At 40.6% G+C, this 16,303-nt stretch overlaps 1 protein-coding gene and 1 long non-coding RNA gene across 7 annotated transcripts in view; one reads left to right on the forward strand and one right to left on the reverse strand.

Moving 5' to 3' along the window:
• map4l (microtubule associated protein 4 like) overlaps positions 1–16,303 on the reverse strand; it is a 103,908-nt gene that overhangs the window by 16,724 nt on the left and 70,881 nt on the right. For 5 of the 6 annotated variants that reach the window (XM_030404182.1, XM_030404183.1, XM_030404184.1 and 2 more), the window contains 6 exons: positions 10,451–10,821; positions 9,024–9,215; positions 7,395–7,506; positions 5,564–5,623; positions 4,727–4,983; positions 248–307 (listed from right to left, as the gene is read on the reverse strand). In XM_030404182.1, the coding sequence (XP_030260042.1) occupies positions 248–307; positions 4,727–4,983; positions 5,564–5,623; positions 7,395–7,506; positions 9,024–9,215; positions 10,451–10,821 (1,052 nt within the window). The remainder of the gene's footprint in view (positions 1–247; positions 308–4,726; positions 4,984–5,563; positions 5,624–7,394; positions 7,507–9,023; positions 9,216–10,450; positions 10,822–16,303) is intronic. The other variant, XM_030404185.1, reaches the window with a different exon arrangement.
• LOC115573405 (uncharacterized) lies at positions 14,293–15,385 on the forward strand. Its single transcript, XR_003982268.1, has 2 exons — positions 14,293–15,039; positions 15,132–15,385. It is a non-coding gene; the product is annotated as an uncharacterized LOC115573405 (long non-coding RNA).

Genomic DNA, 16,303 nt, shown 5'->3' on the forward strand with positions numbered 1-16,303 from the left:
CTTTTTTACATTTGGAGTTCAGTTCAGTTTGTGTTTATAGACACACTGAAATAAAGTGGCTACTGCAGTGTGTACCAATATTTTATTTTATATTACTTATTTCAAAATATAGTGTCAACTGGTATGAACAACAAGGGTGAGGTGTGTGCTGGGTGGATGTATAATATGCGGTGTGTGTGTGTGGTGAATGCAGAGAAAAGGTGGGAGGATATTTTTGTGTGTGAGGGTGTAGATGGTAGGGACTCACTCTGGCCTTGGCAGCATGGGTGGAGGGGTCTGATGCCTTGTTGTTCGGGGTGGAGGAGACCTGGGAGAGACAAGCATCCCCTGGTCAATACAACCTCGAACTAAGCACACACCACAACACAACGGGGTGGGAGAACAGGTGGAAGGGTGGGGACATGAGAACAGTTTAAGTGGAGGGCAGGCTGAACGTGTGGGTTAGCAGCTTGAACAATTTGATGATTGTAAGTGTCTTTGCAGCCAATTGAAAGTATGTGTGAAAAATGAGAGCATGGATTAAATGGGAGCACATTTATTGAACCATATGAAATAAATGTGTGGGTGTATAAATAATTTTAAATAATGAATAGCAGTAGTATAAATTAGATCTAATTAATAAGATCTAATTATGGGCCAGTCAAATGGGAGGGTAATAATTATGTGTACATAATGTTCATATGTCAATCAGATACTATATCAGATGGATAACGGCAAACCATTCATTCCAGTGAGCTGGAGCAGATGAAGCATTTTTCAAAACATGTGAAGGAATTATAGAAGATTAGCACCAATAAAGTACAGTTTGTCCTGCGTTAGTGAGAACCAATTAAATATCACAAAACAACAACAATTGAAACAACAACCAGAAAACAACAGATTTATTGTCATAGTACTGGAGCGTATACAATTCCAGTTCCATTTCCTAAATTAGCGGACGGAAAAGTTATTGGACCAATAAGCTCCTGTTGAATGAAAGATATTACACAATAGACAAACCAAATATGCATGTCACTGTGGGCCGAATGAGTCAGTGCTACTTATTGAGATGCAGGGCAGGGATATGTTTTTGTGTGGCTTTACTCTGATAGACTGACAAAAAGCGCAAGAGCATGTCTTTGAAACGGAAGGGAGATGGCACCGCAGGAACAGACCTGCTACTGCAAAACACAGTGCCTGCCTGCAAGAGTGAATAGTGGCCATACGCTACAGGTCGATGTTGACAACCAGAGACTCAACTGCAACATGTAGCCTCTTTTGTTGTGTACAGGAAATATGAGGTTATGCCAATTTCACAACACCATTTGGAGAGGTAACCACAGCTCCTTTTCTACACTGATCTAACCTAATTGGCTATGTGATCATGTCTAAAGGGTACAGGTTGAGGAAGTGAGGGGGCATGGTGAATATGAAACAGGGTGTTGCTAAAAAAGGAGCATGCATGCTGTTTCCCTGGATAAATAGAGGGGGAGACGCGCTGGGTATGACAAATCTAAAATGTTTTGCATACCCTGTTCACCCAGCCAGTTACTGATTCATGGTATGTCTGCTCTACAGTATGACCAGCAGAGGGTTGATGGGATATGGACAGATATGGCAAAAATATATTGAAGTGAAGGAGATGAAATGCACCTGAGAGCACTGGAATGTATATCTTTCATCAGCACCTCTAGCAAATGTTTACATCAGCATTGGAAAGTATCACTGAAATGAGGCAGTTCCAGACTTACAGCCTGAAATGACCAGTGCCAAAAAATGTAGTAACGTTTGAAGTTAAAGTAACTTCAAGTATGAAACGCAAAAATATACATGCTATGCATGTTAATGTAGACAGGATAATTCACCGCAAAAAAACAGTAAAAGGAATGCAAAAGGGTATTTTGGAAAATGCTTTTTCTTGCCAAGATGTGAATGCTAAATATGAAGTTAGAAGAGATAGTTAGCTTAGAATAACATAAAGACATTAAAGGGTAACACTTCCAGCATTCAAATGTAAATATACATAGGCCTAAGTAACCCGAAGCAAACGAATACATTATATATTGCCAGTTCTTTTTGTGTGATTCATTCCTGTAATTCTTGATATGATTTTGAGATGACAAAATAAATAGTGCTAACGTTTGCACACTAAATATTATGCGAGAACTGGGCAATGATCACATATGCCTTGCATTAAGACTGATAACCGGGGAAACCCCCCTTCAACATTCTAACGTTGGCTAAATACACATTCTGGCACTCTAAAGTGTACTAATACATTGCATCTTGTGAATTTTTTTTTATTTTTATATATATTGCATTTCTTAAAAAAGATTTTGTGTTGTTTATTCCATGGGGTAAAAACTTCCATGGGGTAAAAACTCCAACATTTAAATGACAATAAACAAACTAGCACTCCGAAGCACACTATTGCTTTTCAATAAAAAGTTTTGTGTCATTTATTTGTGTCTTTTTTTATATGAATTTTTAGATGTTGAGATGAATGGCAATCTTATTTGTACGCTGCGTATTCAGCTAGAGGCAGGAGAATAGGTTAGATGTAATTGCATAAAGACTAGAAGCATGGGGAAACAACAACCTTGTCCCCAGGGTTCAAGTTATGTGTTTGCCATTGGGAGCTTAACTCCCATAAGGTAGGGTCTGATCTCCCTTTGAAGCAGACAAATCATACATCTGTAGGGGTTCACTAATACATAACCAACAACAATTGTTTAAATCACAAATAATACATTTTTCAAAGTAATTGAGTGTTCTTTACGTTAATGATATAAATAGGTTAAAAGAAACATGTTTTCCAGGGGACCTATGCACTATATCCTCAGCGCGCTGTCATACTTTTTCATATTCAATTAAATAACTGTTGTCGTATATATTCTTCGCTATTCAGGCCTTCTTGTTCATTTGGCAAATGTTATTCATGACTATATTTTTTTTTTTTATGTAAAAATATTTGCATGAACAGCCAGAAATAATATACATTTACTCTAGACGCATTTAATGCCAGGTGTGAACTGCTGGGTCATAACTCAAACCCTGCTTGTCTCACTCCAACATTCAGAAATACATCCAACACTTGATACAATAATGAGTATGTTAGTTAACATTATAGGTGCTGGTAGGTATAGTTTAATGTTAAACAACTGTGGCCTGATGAAATAGATCACAGCAGAGATGAAAACAGGATGAAGCTGACAGACACATCATATTAAATTAACAGGGCAGATAGAGGATAGATGATGTTTGTGATTCAAAATAACAGCACCAAGCCTTCCCCAAGACACACTGTCACAAACACAGAAGGGACACAAACACATCAAGAGTCTGAGCAATGACAATACTGCATGTTGAACTGAACTGACAGACATAGGGAGATGAAAGCACAGAAGTAAGTATAAGAGTAACAGTATCCAGTGCATTCAGTACAAACTACATGACAGAGCACGGACCACATCCACAATGCTTAATGAGATCTACTTTTACATCAGTCAGCACTGCATCAAGACAATAATCTCCTTTGAAATAAAAATCACTTTATTTTTAGAGGATCTGCCAGGACATAATATATTGTTAGATTTAAAGGTAAAACTAATGACATCATTTAAATAAATTTTGAGAAAGCATCTTGTGCGTGCGGATCCTGGCAAAATGAACGCAAAGTCACAAGACTGGCAGAATTATCTGTTGTTCTCACCTCTTTTCGGTTTCCTGTCTACTCCATGCTGTTGTTTTTCACAACTAAACAATGAGCTTTTTTAAAACTCTGGATAAATCTGGAAAGCTGGCCTCAAATTTTTGTGTTTGTAGTGAAAACACATGTTTTGGAAAGCGATAGAGCACTAAATTCACAAGAGCATGAAATACAAAATATAATGAAATGCATTGCACATTCTTATTTATTTCCTTGTCATGTTCGTATTTAAAGTCATAATAAAGTGAAAAACTTACTGAAAAGGACATTAAATTTTTTTTTTTAAAAATAGTAATTTTAACATGTGTTTGTCATACACAGTGAGGAAATACATATGTTGTACTTCATTATTTTCCTTTGACTTCATAGAGACCTCCATAGAAAGGCTGGGGCAAGTGTGGCAGTTGAGACATCTTTCTGACAGCAGCATCGATATTAGTAATCATTACTTTGTATGTCACAGCCAACCTCACAGTAGAGCTGGGGTCATAAATCTGTATTTATGATTATTCTGATAAATAATCACATATAATAATTATATTATTATGATAAGTGCAGTGGCACAAAAAATAAAACTAGCAGGCTAAGCTCAGGTTCAAAGCAGGGTTAACGCTCAAAGACAGATTGATTGGTATTTATTCTGACAGCCTGTCTGGTCCCAGTGTACAGTACCCCTTAAAGCAAAACATGTTATTATGTACAGCAGGACAGGATTACAAACCAACCAGTGCCAATTCAGGTAATGCTACAGAATGATTTTCTTCTATCAGCAAATGAAGAAAAAAAAGAAAATCAATCTGTAGGATTGCCTGAATCTTGACATCACTGTTCTGAATTTTTCATAGGCCTTTCTTTTTTTCTTTATAATTTTTTTGGCCTGTACCTGGCTTTACTGACAGGACAGATTGAGATATGACAGGAAACAAGATGAGAGAGAGGGGGAGTGACGTGCAGCACAGTACATGGGACGCCTGCTCTACCAACTGAGCTAAACGGCGCCCCTCATAGGCCTTTCTTGTACTGTGTGGTATTTCCTACCTTTCCTCCACCAGGCTGGTACTTTATGTTGTCAATGGATCCAATCTTGGAGCGGACGTTCTTAAGGTCAGGTGTTGGGGCATTGATGGGCCGGGGGGTTCGAGGAGCACGGGGCACCGGCGGCTTCTTCTCCATTGGGGTTTGCTTGGGCACTGGGGGTTTGGTGATGACCCGGCGGCGGTGACTGGAGGTGGCTTCACCATTGGTGGATGCAGTCGGAGTAGCAGGAATGATAGTAGAGGCCGGGCGAGGGCGGGCTGCAGAAAACAAAGCAATAATGAATTCATCATTTGTGTGACATCTGAAAGCTGAAAGCATAACAGCTTATGTTTTGCTTGTGAAGTGAGTATTGAGAGGGGGGAGTGATGAGTTCATGACCTAAGGTGGAGTCCTTCAGACTCCACCTTAGGTTCAGAACACCTAGCAGATTAATTTTTCAACATAGTCCCTTCCTACATTCACTCATGTAGACCTGTGGTTATGCAGCATACGGTTCCTGTGTGTCAGTGTGTTGGACACGATCATATGATAACGTCATAAACTGTAATAAAATGTAAAATGATGACCACTGAGCTCCATCTTCATCTTGGGGTAGAGTTAGACATCTGAGAATTTGGCTTCCTTGGGAGCCAGACGGTCTGGTGTTTCCCTCTTGGTACGTTTGTGAAAAAGTCCATGTGCACAGGAACCAGACCGAAACTATAGTGCAACAATATATATTTTTTTCTTTGTTCCTGACCAAATAAGCTGAATTACAGATGTAAATACACCCCTAGAATTCCAGGAGAACAATACTGATGTAATGTCAACTCTTAATCTTTTCCCTCAGTGAGTTACCTGTAGTCTTGGGTTTTTTGGGCTCTCCTGTCTTGTTCTCAGTCTTGTCATTCTTGGTTGCTGAAAGCAAGAAACATAGCACACAAGCAGTGTTATGTGTTGCAAAAGTCGTATAGCAGTCTGAAATTCAGCACAATATGTTTAGACTGTAAACAAAGTGGTTGATGGGTCACTGTCAGATTTTTTAGATAAGATTTATCTAACTGCTACAGCATTGCTTAATTAACTTTGATAGCATTTAGACCAAACATGCTAAAGCTACACTGATCAGTAATGCTATACTTTGTCACGTGGTGAGGGGGAAGGTTATGGTTGGCTTTAGTGCTGGTAGCTCCGGTTAGCTCAAAGACACTTTTATACAGACCATACCATGCCAGGTCCCTACAGCACTAGTTATTATGTGCATACATGCACAGACGAACACATTACAAAATAAAATAAAATAAAAAGGGGGTCTTCACTCCGCTGGTGGTATCTTTATTCATGGTGGAGCGGAAGTACACCTGCTCTTCTTCTGGGTAAAGGTTGGCTACATTCCATAACTCCAAGTGTTTCAACTTACATTATGATACAGGTTTTAGTATCTTTTCGGCTATTTTAAGCTAGCATTCATTTTAAAGCACAATACTTTTTGGTTATTTCTCAGCACTCTCATCCATCTTGTTTCTTGGGGCAGCACACTAAAACTTAACCCACTGTCCACTACCTGCACAGGACAAACCAGCACACAAACACAGACAGACACAATCAACAGTCAAAGTTAACAACTAGCTGGTGAAGAAACATATTTAGCAGCGATAGAGCTGGGCATTTTTTCCTTAAGAACTGGTAGAGACCAAAGCAGTAGCAGAACTAACACGTGAGCCATAACAACTTTATATGTGACAATACATTATGACTTTCAGCTTGTTGTGCATTTCTTGTGCCCCATGTGACCATGCATGAATGCAAATACTTGGACAACTTTAAGATGTATCACGGAAACTGTGGAAAATCAAAAAATCATTGAACAGCTGGTCATCCATCTTCTATAGCAATCCAAAGGAAAGAAGAAAGCGAATGGCTTTCAATAATCGCAAAGTCACATTTAAGATTTCCTGTCCAACAAAGTCCTGCCGCTGGCAGCAAGTGTTCTTGATTGGTCAACTATACAGCAGAGGCTTCCAGTGCCGTGAGTCATTTCAATGTTTGTGGAGGTGTGACAGCATGTCCATCATGTTGATGACGCTTAGCTCTACACACTGGTGCCATCAAGTGGCAGAAGTATATTGGAATCTGACTAAATTGCTGCCAATAGTGCAACAGTCACAAAAGTGATGAAGTTCAGTCAAACAACTAAAATGAAATATGCACCTTGCACTACATAACACCTATCACTGTTAACTGGATGAATGAATCATATCCTCTGAGGGTGCTGCGCTGAAGTGCACAAAGAGCCTGTTTGACTATCATGGCTCAGGCTGAGTCACAGCTCCCTCGCTTAGAGAGGTGAGATACTGTTTGTGATGAGCAGATAAAAATACCAGTCTGCTGTCTTCAAAAGTCAGCACTTGAATCCGATTAAGTGTAACATATGGTAGCAATTCGGTTAGCCTGTTGCCTGGAGAGGTGCCAGTGAGTCATTTTTCATGCTACTGTAGCGAGTTCAGACCCTGTTGTAGAGGTCATGTTGCACTAGCAACACAATGAACTAGCCAAAGCAGCTTGGAGACATTTTCTCAGACAATAGTGTTGATATCACACAGTCGGGCACAGAGAGCAGAATGACACTGTAGATATAACAGAATGATGAAAGTGTACAAGCTTTGTGTGCGTGTGTGTGCACAAATACCTGCAGTTTTGTTAGCAGCAGTCGCAGAGGAGCCGTTCTTATTGGCAGGAGCACGGGGCGTGGGCGTGGCCTTTGGCACAGGGCGTTTCTCAGCTGTCCCATTTTCTGGAGTCTGGAAATCACACCCGAGCAGAGATAAGGTATGGGTGTGTGTTTTTTGACAGTTTTCTGAGCATGGATGTGTATGCACATGTCTGCGGGATGCCATAGGCTTGTGTGTACTGTTGATGCTGTGCGTATAAAGGCTATGTTATCCTACTTTCTTGTCTTATGAGAGGCCAAATGACGCAACCATGACATAAGCAGAAAATGAAAGCAGAGTGGAAAGAAGGTTAAGGCAGACTTCTGAAAAAACAGGAGTGATGCAGGGAAGGAGGACTAAGGTCTATGGTCAGATTAAAATAAATACAAAGTAAAGATACAGGCATCGCAGTGAGGACATCTGGGTCACTAATATCGGAGGTCATACAGAACCACGCACGTATAAAAGCTTCTAAAACCACAGCAGGCAAAATGTGTGATTAAAATATAAGCCTTCTATGGGTCAAACCAGTGTGTGTGTGTGTGTGTGTATCATCATGGCATCATAGATATTGAAGCAGGAACTACACAGGCATACCTGCCAACATTAGGCTGTGCAAAATAGGGAGATTTTTTGGAGTACTGGCAAACCCCCCCTGACCAACATCTCTTTTAGCAGCCAAAGCAGCTCTGACCTGTCTGGAAGACTTTGGGGGATTCCTTTGGTGTCTGACACTAAGACACTGGCAGTGGATCCTTTGGGTCCTGCATGCTGGGGCGTGGGAGCTTCATGGATCAGACTTGTTTTAGCACATCCCACAGATGCTCAACTGGATTAGGATCTGGGGAGATCAGTGCCGTTCCTGAGCAGGTTTTGTTGTGTGTCAGGGCACACTGTCCTGCTGGGTAGGCTTCTGCCATCAGGAAGTGCCGTGGTCAAGAGAAGGTGTACTTGGTTCACGACGGTGTTTGGACTGGTTATGTGTGTCAAGTGTCATCCACCCATTTATGCTAGGACCTGAGGTTACCCAGCAGAAAGGTGCATTGTAATGAGATGACCAATGCTATTCACATCAGTTGGCAGTGTTTTTAATGTTGTGGCTGATCAGTGTATTATATGTTATATTTAAAGGGATGTCACTGGTAAATTACCAAAAGGGCTGTTGAGACAAGCTTTTTAATGGGATGACAAGGTAGCCCAGCTAGTTGGGTGTCACATCACAGCAATTATTTAAGTAAGCATTACTTGACAACATATTTAATATACAACAATATTATTTGGTTATAGACAAATAACACGCAGTTGATGGGATAAAAATATTTTTTAAAAATAATAAAAACACCTCTCAGCTTGGCTCACGACATTCAGCATTGCCTCGGGTAGATTTGAAACCAGAAAAGCATGCAGGGATACAGATGTACACACACTCACGGCTCACAAAGTATTCTTGATTAAAAAGATGTAGTATGAAGAGTTTCAGGGAACTTAATTGGACTCAGATACATGTAGACATTGAATTTGGATGTGACTGATGACGTCTCAAGTCCATGAGAGCACATGTAAAGACATGCATGAGTAATGTATCTACCCATGTGGATTATACTTACCCTGGCAGCCTTGGCTGAGCCAGTTGCCATTGGTGGCCGCTTGGCGGCAGTGGGTGTGGTCGCCTTGGGTACAGGGCTTTTTTTATTGGCTGTAGTGGGGGAGGGGCGTTTGGCTGAGGTGGCCTCCCCATTGGTGGAGAGGGTGGATGGGCGGGATTTGGCTGAGTTTGGTTTAGTTGAACCCATATCAGGCTGGTGTTTATGGAAATAAAAAAGCCACAATAACAGTAAAAAGAGAGAGGGGGGATGAAAGAAAGGAGAAAGGGAGACAGATAGAGATAGAAATCACTGATTGCAATGACAGCGTGATATGGCAGCACAGCCAGCAACCATACGGCAATAGTGAAATAAATTCTAAAACTTAAGAAGCCACTTTAGAGAGCTTGTGAGCAGTAAATCATAAAATCAGCCTACAATCTGATGAAATGAGCAGCAGTCAAAAAGAAGCACATGACATGGAAATCAGGTCTCAGATATTGCACACATTCATACACAAACACTGAGAATCAGCACACACACAATCCACATCCACAGTGACACAATGATGGTCATACTATTCGCACTTGTTTCGCACACATACTGCAGGCCCATAAACCACAACAAAATGTATCTGTGCTCCTTCCCCAAACAGATGGTGCTGAAAGTTTAGTGATGTAGATTAGGTTACATTCAAATTAGATTTAACTCACAAATACCTTTTTATACTCATCTTTATGACCACTGTTGGAGGGAGTCCATGAGTTCCAATGCAAACGACTGCTTTGCTATAATTGTTTTACATGTCAACATAAAGAACTTTAAGCGACAACTCAATTCTAGTTGGTAAGCTCCTGTAGCTGACAAGCTACCTGCTAAAGGGTAAAGGTACTCAGCACTGTTCTGTTCTGAGGATTGTACATCATTTAATTCAATCAAGAGATATTGAAGTGGGGGAAAATGTTCTGCCAGCTGGCTAGCTTGCTAACCAAATCTAACTGTCAATTAGCAAGTCTGTTAGCTTGGTCACTAAAAAGACAATAAGTTAATAAAGTTTATTCAGAGACGTTTACCCTCCAACCCCGTACTGTAACTTATTCTGTAACCCTGAAATAATTTTGATTAGCGTTATATCGTTCAAATCTACATTGTAGCCTCTCAAAAGCAGCGCACTAACAGAGGTGTAGGATCTCGGTGTAATTTCTGCAATAAGCGTAACCATCTGTGTGTGTGTGTGTGTGTGTGTCAGCAGACAGGGGTTTGCATGTCTTGCTCAAGGACACTTTCGCAGGCTGTTTTTTGGAAACAGTTCAAAGCCCTGACTTTTTGGTGACAGGGCTGTTTCTGGACACTCTGCCACTTTAGGTATGTTAATCTGTATGCAGGAAATGTGTGCGGACAGCAGTGTCTGTGTGTGTGTGTGTGTGGGGGGGGGGGGGGTTGAGACCCACCTTGCTCTTGCTGTCAGGGCTTGGCAGAGTCTTGTTGCTATTGCCTGTTGGAGACTTGGCTGTCCCTTTCCCTCCCTTATCCTCCTTCTTCTCAGCTGGCTTCTTCTCCTCTTCCTTCTTCTCGTCTTTGTTGGTCTTCTCTGGCTTGTCCACCTTTTCTGCCTTCTCGTTGGCCTTGTTGTTTTTCTCCGCGTTCATCTTCTCAATCTTTTCATCATCTTTGACGATCTTCTCAGACTTCTGGTTCTTGTCCTGGCCGTTGTCCTTCTTCTGCTGCTCTTCTTTCTCTTTCTTGTCAAAGGTGTCGCTCTTATCCACCTTCATGGACATGCTATCTGTCTTCTCCTGCTTGTCCTTGTTGTCAGATTTCACTGTGAGAGAGAAAGAATGTCTTTGTCAGCATCAAAGCTTATCTGAACAAACATTTTCAATGAAAAATGTGTCAAAAAAGTTTTTGTAAGAGACTGGATGCTATCGTGCAATGAACGTATTTTTCTTTTTTCGTGCTCAAATCTTACCATGTGGTATAAGTAGAAAACGTGTAAACAATATATATTTAAGCACAGGTAAATATGGAGGGCAGTATATAACCAGGGTAACTCCCAACTGCTGCTCACTTCACTCTTTGCTGTAACTATCTTTTGGCTTGTTAGCACAGTTAGCTGTGGAGGTAATGGTAACGGAATATCTTACAAATTGCACCACCTAAATAGCAAATTTAGTGAAAATAACATGTTTACAGTATTAATAAGTGAAAAAGAAGTTATTTCAAGCAAATAAGTCACAATTAAACAGGTCAAATCTTTATAAGAACCAGGTTTTTTTTAACTTTATGACTAAGTATTACTGTTACTGTAGGAGAGTCTTTGAGTCAATGATTTGACTTTTTTCTAATCTGAAAGCAGTCGAGGCTTTGTTTCTAGGTTTAGTTTGCGGCAGAAATGCTACATGGGTGAGGCTCAGGAAAGATGTGGTCATGGTTCAGAGGAACAAGCTTTAAATGTTGGTAGGAGACGGAATGCCAACAACTTAATTGACAACTGCATGGACAACCCAAACAACAAACCCTGGGTTACCAGCGAGCTAAAGGCCCTACTCAATGAGGCCTTTAGTTCAGGGGACCGAGCAGAGCTCGAGCATGGGTTAGGGACAGCACCAGGGAGGGTAAGGACAACTACAGGAGGAAACTGAAGTACCACCTGGAGAATAAGAACACCAGGGACATATGGAGAGGGATGAGAGAGATCACCGGCTTCCACAGGAACGGTGGAGGAATAGCTGAGGGAAAAGTACAATGAGCAAACGAGTTCAACCCGTTTTTCAACAGGTTTGACTCCAGCTCCACCAGCTGCTCCTCTGCTGCTTCTGTGAGCAACCACTTCAGGATACAACAAACTCTGGACAAGCTTAAGAGCAGCTTCTGCAACAGACTCATTCAACCTGCTGCCTAAAGGAACGGCACAGGAAATCATTCCTACCTGGTGCCATCAGACTGACTCACATAACAAAACACAACACATACACATTACTGCACTTTATATTATTACCTGTACATAAACCTGCACCTTATTCTCTTGCACCTTATGTTTTACTTACCTCAACATTTAATTTCATTTATCTCAATATTTTTATTTTATTATAACTACTCAAGCATTTTATTGTATGTAGTATCATATTCTTAAAAATGTTGTATTCTATTGTTTTTGTATCATATTTTTTATAGTACTTTTGTTGTACTATTGTTTCTTATTGCTTCTATAATTGCCCGACCTAATTTCCCCTTGAGGATTAATATAGCTATCTATCTGTCTAATTGATCCATCCATCCAATCTGAACCTACTCCATTAGAATTTATTGAACGTCTTGCTAACAAATTTTTCTTTGAGAAACAACATAATTATTTACATGGTCAAAAGACACCCTTTCCAGGTAAACATATCATTGTTGGTATTTGAACAAATGCTGTTTGTTAAACATTTGAATTTTTTACATGCTGTTAAAGATTAGATTTTAAGCACTGCGCAAGGTCGCATATGGTGACATAAGACACAGCTTTAGAAAACCTGACAAATGTATGCACAGTCAGGCATTTTAGTTATGAGACACTGTCTGGCACCTGTGTGGACACTGTGGAGCTCTAATGTGAAACAATGTTTTCAAAGACATGATCAATCACACCAAGTAATTTGCTAATTGTAACTGCCCTTTCGTTATTTTTAGATATCCATGTAGGTTAGTCAATGTAGGTCACACCAGCTGATGATGGGTCTGATGGACCTGACTGGTAAACAGGACAAGTCCAGTGACTCCATTGCTCTGCACTCTGCAAGCGTCGTCGTTTCTTTGTTAGTGAGGTCACATCTCAGCCAGATAGAGGAGATGAATATACAGTTTTATTAGGCTGCCTGAGTATATCTTAGTGTTAATGATAATGCTGATGTGTCACTTCTGTCAATTCTATTTCTCTTTTCTCTTTCCTGTACTTAGTGGACTGTTTGTAATTTCAGACTTTCAACTACTACTATTGTATATCCCGCCACAACATTAGTACCACCTGCTATATATTCCTAAGTACCTCTTGTGCTACCAGAGCACCTCCGATCCATCATGGCAAGGACACAAAACCTATGGGGTTGTCCTGTGGTGACTGACATTGGGATGTTGGACGTGGATCAGCACCTGATACAATCCAATAGATTCCGATACAGTCCAATAGATTGTATCAGGTGCATCAGCTCAATGTATCCATCCATCCATCCATCCATCCATCCAATGTCTGTAACTGCTTATCCTTTTTTCAGGGTCACAGGGGGGATGGAGATGGAGCTGAGGATCCAGCTGACATTGAGCGATCAGCGGGGTACAATGTGGATAAGTCGCCAGTTCATCACAGGGCTGACATATATGGACAAACAACCATTTATGCTCACATTCACACCCACAGACAATTTAGAGTAACTGACTGACCTAACCTTTGCCTGTCTCTGGACAACTCCAGTTAGTTCAACAGCAAGAATGAATTAGCCTGAAAAAAGGCCTCACAGTTTGTTCTACACAAGACACTCCTTAGACGCTTGAGAACAGCAGTGGTTGGAATGTCTTTGTACACATTTGTGATTGTCTTTATGTGTATATGATATAACTTTAGCCCAATAATGAAACTGAAGTGCCAGCTTGCTTCAAACTACTCTGTTTAACATTTTACTCTTGTTAGCTGTTTCTGGTTTAGTTTGTCCTAACCAATCATCCCCTGGAGTTTTAGAGGGCACCATCCAGACAGTATTTAAAGTCTACTTTTTCATGAATTGAAAAACTATATAAATGTTGTCCTTTCCAATTCAAATAATGTTACTTATTATTAAAAAATAACTTATTAAAAAGGTACTCAGGTGATTTAATACTAAACATTCAAAATGTCGGTGAACTTGTGAGGCAACAATTAAATAAAAAACAGTAATAAAAACAAAAGAGTTGTCAAAATGGTTGAGATTGCAGAGGCTGAGATACCCCTACTATTAGTCCCTAAAATGGACCAAAAATCCAAAAAGGCTGTGTCCTACAACTCCCATTATGCATTTAATCAACATCTTTACTTAGACTCTGTGCCTTTCCCTGTCTTTCATACTCCATACCTTCTGTTTGTATATGGGCTTTCTTTTTAAAATTTGTACAAAAGCCTAATCCTGACTAACCTCAATGTCTTATAACTTGTCTTCAGCTGCAAACGTCATGCAACTGGTTTTACAGGCTGAGTAAAGAGTCTTTGTGATGAGCAAACTTAACTCATGTGTAAAATTTGTAGGGTGGCCCATTATATTTATAGTAATTCCCATTATAGATATGTTAAGTTATATTCAATTTACGTATGCAGGTTATATAAGAATAAAGGATATGATTACAAAACATCATCATTTTAGTACAACTTCAGGTTTTTTTTTAAATGATATTTAAGCTCAGAAACTGAAAAGTATGTGTCATTTCAGTGTTCAGTGTACTTCATCTATGTGCCAGGATTACGAAAGAAACATTCAGTGACATCCATCCTCCCCAGACAAAAGGCTAGGTCAAACTGGGTTACAGCACAAACCTTGCCAGCAGCTGATTCATAGGATGAGCACAGAATGAAGATAAAGTGAAAGCAAGAGAAAGTATGACAAGGAAATGTAAGCAGAAGGAGTCAGAGACAGGAGGGGTTCTGTGGGTTGATAGGTTTAAGGGCAGATGGCCTATTAGTCCTAAGGTTTGTGTGTGTGTGTGTGTGTGTGTGTGTGTGTGTGTGTTGATTGGATTGCCACCAAGACATCTCTTACATAATAGAGACAGTGGACAGGCCTGACTCTGCCCCTCATTCTCCTCTGTGTTCACGTTTGCAGCGTGATAACTCTATGCTCTGCCTTCTTTGAAACAGTGCAAATTTGTTTTCTCCAGCAATCAAGCCAATGACACGGAGTGGGTTCCTCTGGAACTATAGCTGCCATCAAACAAGAAAGTGTGTCTGCCAACTAGCTCAGTCTGGATCCAGACGCAGGCTGTGAGCTTCAACATAGAGGATTCTCACACATACGACGTGTTGTCATGGAGGCTGCAGGTAAAGCTACAGTTCATTCAGAGTCCTTCGTTTTGAGTTCGGTTATCCTCCTGCATTTGTCTAACACTACTGTTTGGTCATTCTTTTTCAAGCTATAAGAAGTCAAAGAAGGCAGCTGGACCAGACAACATCCCTGGGTGGGATCTCAGAGCATTTGCCAACGAGCTGGCTGATGTTCTCACCTCCATCTTCAACCTTTCCCTCAGCCACAGCACCATTCCCCCACAACCATCGTCCCCCTCCCCAAGAAGAGCCCACCCATCTGAATGTTACAGACCAGTAACACTCACTCCAATCATTACGAAGTGATTGCCCATATGTTTCATTAAATTCAAAATGTCCTTGATTTCAAGATTCCTTGCAGAGTTTTAGTCCTGGTGTTTAACAAAGACAATAGGCATCAATATAAGCCATTTAAAGCTATAGTTTTGGTAAGTTTTCCTAGAAGCATGTTTTGTTATATCTGTAGAAAATCTCTGAACATTCCATCAAATGATCAGACAAATTTAAGAAAAAGTCCAGTATCTGTGGTTGTTGCAGGCCGATTCAATTGTCCAACTGGTCAGCATGAACATTTTCTCTGCTGTACACATCAGATCAGGACACTGTTAACGTAATCTTTTTTTTGTTATTATTATGATAAATATCCTATTGTGGGCTATTTATCAGGATGAGTTTTTGGTATCGTTGCATCCATAGTGTGGATGTGGATGTGGGACTTTACTATTACCCAACTCTATTACTGCAGCTTCAACACACGCTGGTGGCTTTATTTGCTCATGCAACACTGGTTTTCAACACTGTATCACTTCACACTGCAACACCAGCAATATGACTCATTCAACATGAAACTGCTGGCTGAGAACACAGAGGATCCATCTAATGCCGCGCCACAATACACAGCTGCTGGGGAACAGCTGTGTGTGTGCTGGTGTGTATGTGACAGAGAGAAAAACCGAGCAAGAGACAGAGAGAGCGAGAGAGAGGGAGAGAATGCGAGAGAGAGACAGAGAGAGAGAGAGAGAGAGGAGAGAGCGAGAGAGAGAGACAGAGAGAGAGAGAGAGAGAGAGAGAGAGAGAGAGAGAGAGAGAGATAAGAGTACTGTGCCGTGTAAATCAGGGCATGACTAAAATGCACAGACATGGAGCTGGTGCAAGTGTATTTTAGTGGAGGTAGCCTTCTCAACTCATGTGTGCACAGGCGCACACACATTCGATCTCTCCCTGACTGTTACACATGCACATATAAACCCACTTTGAGTAT

The sequence above is a fragment of the Sparus aurata genome, chromosome 21 (genome assembly GCF_900880675.1).
Source record: "Sparus aurata chromosome 21, fSpaAur1.1, whole genome shotgun sequence".
Taxonomy (NCBI): domain Eukaryota; kingdom Metazoa; phylum Chordata; class Actinopteri; order Spariformes; family Sparidae; genus Sparus; species Sparus aurata.